The sequence below is a fragment of the Meleagris gallopavo genome, chromosome 10 (genome assembly GCF_000146605.3).
Source record: "Meleagris gallopavo isolate NT-WF06-2002-E0010 breed Aviagen turkey brand Nicholas breeding stock chromosome 10, Turkey_5.1, whole genome shotgun sequence".
Classification (NCBI taxonomy): domain Eukaryota; kingdom Metazoa; phylum Chordata; class Aves; order Galliformes; family Phasianidae; genus Meleagris; species Meleagris gallopavo.
This window is the reverse complement of record NC_015020.2, coordinates 28,707,817-28,715,062: the sequence shown is the minus strand read 5'-3', so window position 1 is coordinate 28,715,062 and position 7,246 is coordinate 28,707,817. Positions and strand designations below refer to the sequence as shown.

Below are 7,246 nucleotides of genomic sequence, written 5' to 3'. Positions count from 1 at the left end.
TTTTTAACTTCCATGCCTTTTACTAGAAAGAAACCAACAGGCCTAATTCCCTGCTGTTATCCCAATTTGATGCTGGCACACCAGTGGAGTGATAACTTTGGGAATCAGATATGATGTTTGCAAAATGAGAGGCAGAAATGCTACTTGTATTTTATCTAGTTGTTGGGCTTTGAAAGATGCAGCTGATCTAGATCTATAAAATATCTGTAAATTATTTTTTTATATATAATTTTTTCATTAATATATGCTGTTAGACCCAAGCCATGCTTTTGTGCATTTCAATGAACTTGCCAGTTCATTGAAATGCACAATTCTGGGATTGTTCTTCATGTCTAGCCTGGATTTACCTGTCATTTCCACAACAAAGAATGAAAGTGAGAAAAAGAGGAAGCGTGGAATCAAACTATGGTGTTCTCAACCTGAAAACAAACTGTTTTGATACAACATAGTTTAACTAAGATGTTCAAAAGGTTTTATTTTCATTCAAACACAGAAAACAGATTCTGAAGCCTAACAGTCCACTGTCATTGCTATCATCATTGGCTTAACAACTGCATACTGATAAAGTGGCTACAGGATTCTTTCCCTCCCTTTGTGTATATAACATTTCCTAAGTAATTCAGTAGCATTAAATGCCAGACCACTTGTCATCTGAGATTTGAGTCATAGCATATCTGAGGACTGGTGTTTGCTATGTAATTCTATTGCACTAGAAGATAATTTCTCCAAGTTTATCTTAACCCTAATTTAGACTTCACGGTCACACAATGATTACCTTCCATGGCATTGGTACCATGATGAGAAATCAGGTAGCCGTGAAATTTAGCCTTATCATGTCTTCACCTCAGTCATTTGAGGGATGAAATTGTGACTGTGTAAACTGAACATCGGAGATCTCTGTGTACTGCACTGAATGTTCTCCTATAGGCTGAGGTACTGATTGCAATTGTGTGCTTGGTTAGAGCTACCATGGCAAATACCTTTTCCAGATGGAAAAAATACCTCTGGAATCTTTACTTCAATGTACTATCTGTATACAAGGTAAGGAAGACCCAGACTACCCTGTGTTCCTTAGGATGGACTCCAGGAAGATGGAGCCTAACATGGCCTAGCAGTGACTTTCAGCAACTCTTTTGCAGGAGCTATATAGACAGATTGTCACTTCAGAAAAAGGCCCGTTATCCTCTGTAATCTTTTATGAGGAGCCTTTTCTGTTCTCTGAAGCATATGACCTGAGCCATTTGTGGGAGTCTTAGGAAGAAGAAAATATCAAGCCTTTCTGTTTCTTTAAACCAAGCCAAATATATTAGGGCTGCAAAAATTCAGACTACAAGAAAGGAAGTGGGCTTATTATTTTCAGGAGTTGTACCAATATATAGTCAATTCTGAAAATTGTTACTTATTTTGTGATTCTACCCCAAATGTACTTAATTATTTAGGAAAAAAGCAAAAGAGGAAACATTCTCAAGTGTAATAATGACTATTTTTCTGTTTTTTACACCTGCACATTAGTGACATATTCCCACACACCACAGAGCCACTACAAGAATATGATGGATCTGGATCATCACTTTCTAGTGTTAAGAGTGTCAGGTAAGTTTATGATGTCAGGAGGAAACTCAATAAGAACTTAATCTCTGTACAGAATATATGAGTGTGATACCATAGGTTCACAGCACAGGGTCACTGTGACATTAGGTCATGGGTCAGATAAGATAAGCAGTGTATTGTTCCCAAGGAAGGAGCAGATAATACTTTGCCAGTTCAAATAACAGGCATTGGCTTTGGTCTCACGTTGAAAAAAAAACAAAAAACACAGAGCAAAATCACCTACCAGTATTTGATCGGTGACTGACTCCCAAAGATTACAGTCTATCCTCACAAAGGGTCTAAATATACAAACAATAACAATATAGTTTTGAATTTAAGTTAATGAGGAAGTTAATTCAGTGATAAAATGAGCACCATATGTTTCATTACTTTGAAAGAAAAGTTGCTATATTATTATTCCCTGTGTAGCATATATTAATCATAATTCTGTTTTCTGTAGAAGGCTGCTACAGTTTAAAACACTAAATGGAACACTGATCTCCTTATCAAGCAAGTATAGACCCTCAAAAGTACTGCTTACACATTTGCTGTAAACATCCCTATTGCTAAACAAACCAGCCTATATCAAGAAGATGAACCAATACTTGGACACACCTTGGACAAGGCTCTGAAGAATTCAATTCTTCATTCCAACATAAACAATGAAAACTGAACAAGTTCCTACATCCAGGAGATGTGGGATCCTGTCACTGATTTGGGTCTGCCATTTTTAGCTGGCTCATGCCTTATGCTCTTAATTGCATTTTTACCATTCCTGCAGAAAAGTTCTTACACATATGACTAGGCACAAATATAATTTATTGTGATAAAGACCACCTTTTGCTGCAACAGGCATTTAACATGGTCAGAATGCTACAAATGCTGTTTTCCAGCAAGGTATGTGCAGCTTTAATAAGTGTGTAGGTGCTCAAACTTTGTTTTCAAAGCTTTTTAGTCTGAATACAGGCAACAGTTAAAGACAGATTCTGTCTGTCTGGCTATGCTTCCCACTCCACAATGAAGATTTTTACCAAATTTAGCTGGAGCTACTACACACTTAAACAAATTTACTCTTAGAGCAATCTCTGCAGCTTCAGTGCAAATGTTCAAGGAATAAAATTGTTCTCAACTGGAGTAGGGTTTGAAAAATCTGCATTATCATGGGTACCTCTCAGACTGTTTTTGTAAGTTCTTTTAAGATTTTATGTCAGAAACCATTCAGTTTCCTAAATGTTCAATAAGTATTTCTTTATGTATTTACAGTAACACCTAAATTCACTTCCTTTTGATCATCTTACTATTTAAAGAGAACACTAGGAAGATCATTACTTTTCTTGGTATATCATTTAATTCTCGAGAAATTCTTGCACTGATCACTCAAAAATGTTGGCTTGAAACCTAATAATTTTTAATTCTTCGGGGAAGGCAAGGGAATAAAGTCATATGGAGATATTCCATGGATGTTTTCTGCAGTTTTGGTTAGCTTCTCTTTATTCTCTAGCAATTCATTTGTGATTCATTCATTCACAGGCCAAGTTTCTTCTGTGATAAACTTAAGCAGCTTAGTCACATTACACGGAATTAGCTCAGTTTACCCCAACATTAATAACTACTCTCCAATGCAGTTGCCTGTGGTTGCCATCTCACATATAATTAAAACAGAACTGACTATTAACACAACCAAAAGCCTTAATACAGACTGTATATACAAAGCTCAAATTCTTTTGTCAGTGAGACTATCACCCCTAAGCATCAAAGAATTTTTAAAAATCTGGCCATGTTTAGGTTTTAGAGAAAGCTCTTGGGTTTTCTGTAGTAGCAGCATGCTCAAGTCATTGTTCTAATGGATTATAGTAGTGCTGTTGTTGAACTTGGAGTCTAAAGAAACTACCACTTTAGGTAGAAGTGTTGGTACTAAATAATTCAGAGTGTTTCTGGAAGGTAGCATCCCTGTAACCTTTCAGCTCTCCTAACCAACCAATCTACAAAGGAATGTTGCCAGGAGAGGCTATGGAGGAGCATGGGAACAGTTTGGCTTCCAGGCATAAAAGTAACTGCTGGTAACAACAAAGGGAAATTAAAATATGAGACACACAGCTGTAAAAGAAAATATGCTCTACATGAAAGCACATCAGCAGCTCCATCCGTAAATTTCCACTTACCCAACACATTGGGAAACATATAGGAAAAGATAAAAGGGAGCGACAGCAGTGCATGTACCACGACTTAGGCAATGTCTGAAGAGAGAGAAACAAATGCTCTGTTTTAATGAACCATGGAAAAGAAACTGATCTCAGAGTACAGTTGAAAAGCCAGGCTGGTCACCTGGGAAACAAGAAAAAAGGGAAAACAAGCAAATAGGCTATCAGCTCAAGCCTCACAAAGCATTCACGAAATAAAACTACCATAAACTCGCAAGTTAGTGGTTAATAGGCTCTGAAATTATAAAACTGTCTATAGTATATGTGGAACCACAGGTACATGGGCCTATCTGAACATCGAAGAAGGTAATTACTGAAGCACAGGGATCAAAGTACATAAAAAGAGCATTAAAGGTATTTCTAGAGACATTTCTCTGTCTTCAAGAAGCAGTTCAGACACAGGCTTGAAACAACGTGTCTTTTCACCCTGAAGGTACAGCAAATGGGAGTTTGTTGTCAATTAATCAGTAAATCACCCTTCCTCAGAGGAAGGGTGAGCTCTGGGGACAGATTTTCAAAACGGACCTGGATTAAGCCCATGGACCTCTAGTTGAGAGAAATAAGGTGCTGAAGGTTGCCACCAATAACAAATTGGGGCAGAAAGAGTAGAAGTGTCACTGAAGTGCCTGCAATGGAATGGTGGCAGAAGGCTTAGGGAAAACTTCGGTAACTGCATGAAAGGGCAGAATCAGGGAAGCAGGCAGATTTTTCCAAGGATTTCCGTACCCTGAGAGATAACAGGTGTGCACATCACTGAAGAGTAGGAAATTCACCAGAAGCTGACAACAGCTTCAAATTTATCTGGAGGGAGGGAAGAGATTCTGGTTTTTCCAGAGACGGAGTTGTTCAATTTCTTGCCCTAGCATTTTGCATTAATTGTCACTCATTTTGCTCTGGAGACTTTTAAGATCTTTGACCCAAGACAGGTGTTTTTGTCACACTAATTATGTTTAATTGGAAATCTACTATTTTTACAGAGAGATTCTTCAGTCTCCTCAGTAGGCAGTTTGAAAAAAAATATGGGGAGAAAAGGTATTTCAATTGAAACGTGTAGTATTTTGTCTGTTTTATTACCTCAGTGTTAAGTAGTTTATTTTTTGCTCTCAGTCTTCAGAAAAAATGATTTGGATTTGTCCTTGTAAACAAAAGAAAATAGAGAGATTTCAGAGAGTTTAAATAAATGCACACAAAAAATAACTCTAGAAACAACTGAGAATAATTTGAAGCTACACAGTAAAAAAGATCGCTATATATAGAAAATTCTACCTTTCCGTTCTGAAGCCCATTTAAAATTCTTCAGATGAGAAGGCTGGAAAAGGTGTCTACTCCAGTCTCTTATCTGAAGCCAGGAGCAAGTGTAAAATGCAGAAAAAACAGGAACCAAGAATAAATTTTTTTCCTTTGATCCCTTCCTGGATCCTTCAGAACAATATAAGAGAGCTTCAGTTGTTTTCTTTTTCTTAATCTTGCACTTCTGGAAGACCCCTGAATTTCGTATATTCTGCTTTTCTCAGTTGGCTTTTCTTTCTTATCTGGAAAAGTTATTCTTTCTCACCATTTTCAGCCTCTCTCTTGCTTTGTGGCATTACAGACATAGTAAGAGTTTCCCAAACTCAAAGCTGAATAAGGAGCCCAGTATAACAATGGCCCTCAGATGGGTCCTTGATCTCTACAGCAGCCTATGCTGTAGTTCTCTAAACTTCTCAGTAATTTACATTGCTTTGCAGGGACTTGGACTATACTAACTATGAAGAAGACTGAATAGAACTGTAGAGTACTCCTTATCTCAGGAGAGTGGAAAGGGAGCTCCATCTAAGCCATCCTTCAGGTGCTGCTGTCTTCTCTTGTGGTTTGTGACAATACCCTTGCCACAAACTTACACTTTGCCCTTGTCCCTTCCTTTCCCTGCTTTATACACTTACACAAAGGTGCGCAAGGTACTCTTTTCCCAAATGCCTCACAGAGCTGTTCTTCTGTTTATGGCAGGTGTTGCTTACCGTAAGAAAAAAAATTGGCAGAGCTATTTGTATAAAATGTTCCCTGTCTCTGTGTGTATGCTCTACCAATTACCATGTATGTTAGCTGCTCTACAGCAAAATGTAAATGTTGGTCCCTAGAAATATGTTGTGTTGTCCCTCAGGAAATCTGAAAAGGAAAAGCCTATCTTCATCTCAGCAGTACAAAAAAAAAGGATCAATAGAGAAGGAAAAATAGCAAATACATAAGACAAACTCCAAGCACCTGATTCTCTTGCAGCAGCTTTTCTGGCATATATTCATAATTCATATATTGTGATGGGTGGAAGGAGATCCAAGCAGAGAAGGAAGGGGAAAGAGGAACGGGCACTGATGTCTGTGCTTGAAGTGCCCCTTTTACTATAAATGTTGCTCTTTGGTTTTGAAGAACAAGAGACAACACAAGGTGTGTCTGCTTGAAGGCTATTAACAGGGAAGATATCTCCGCATTTCTGTTTTGTTCTGTATTTCATTAAGTAAGAACTCTCCAGCAGCTGCTAATTCTAATCTCATTAACAGTCTGTGACAACTGCTTTCTGTCCATCTTTGCTTACCCCAGATGCTCATGATCAAGAAAGACACAGTTCCTAGTTTTCTTATCCTCAATTTTGTTCTTTTTTATTTCCCTTATGAAAGCCTGCAGTATGTAATGAACGATTGCTTCCAGGAGCACACTGCAAAGTGTCTATGTGACGATTATGTGAGAGGTTCACAGTCTTTCACATTCCATAGTATAGAAGTGAGCCTTTGGGGCACCTCAAAAAGTTTTAAAACACTTGATTTCATTCAGAGAGGAATCAAAGTGTTTCAGTAGAAGAAATTGTCTTTACACACATAAAAAATGAAGGTTTCTAAAGGGATCTTTTAGTTAGATGACAGAAAACCTGCATTTTGTAATACCGCAGGGGTTCTTTTAATAAGTCACTGAAAAGTTCCATTTGACAAGTTAAACCTTGAATTTTTTTCATACTTATTATAGCCAAGGAGGTGCTAACCTAATACAATGGACAAAGGAGTGTTATCACAATACAATAGACCAGACAGAGTTAGTGCAATACTGGGCAATAAGGGATCTCACTATAATGAGTGAGAGAAGCAGTGTCTGCAACATAAGAAGCAAATTTCAGAAAAGGGAAAAGATGTGTTTAGTTTGCTACTGGTCATTTTATATCTGCAATTGTAACCCAGTGCAATGACCTCAACATGCTTAAGAGTCTTCTTTAAAAAGTGGAATGACCATTTCAAAGGATCACAGGCCAAAAGAGAACATTATGGTTCCTAAACTATGGTTCCTTTAGTAACACAGGCTATAGATTATTGCATGTTAGTTAAATAACCAGATATTTTGGAGCTATATCAGCAGTCTTTGGTCGGGTCTTAGTTTGGTCTTGTGCTTGTCCTTAATTAGGAATAAATCTGAAATAACTTTTTTTTTTTTTT

At 37.5% G+C, this 7,246-nt stretch overlaps 1 protein-coding gene across 1 annotated transcript in view; it reads right to left on the bottom strand.

Moving 5' to 3' along the window:
* Window positions 1–6,373, bottom strand: part of ADGRL4 (adhesion G protein-coupled receptor L4) — a 47,811-nt gene extending 41,438 nt beyond the window's left edge. The window contains exon 1 of the mRNA XM_019618847.2: window positions 6,361–6,373. Within this exon, the coding sequence (XP_019474392.2) occupies window positions 6,361–6,373 (13 nt within the window). The remainder of the gene's footprint in view (window positions 1–6,360) is intronic.
* Window positions 6,374–7,246: the final 873 nt, after the last annotated feature.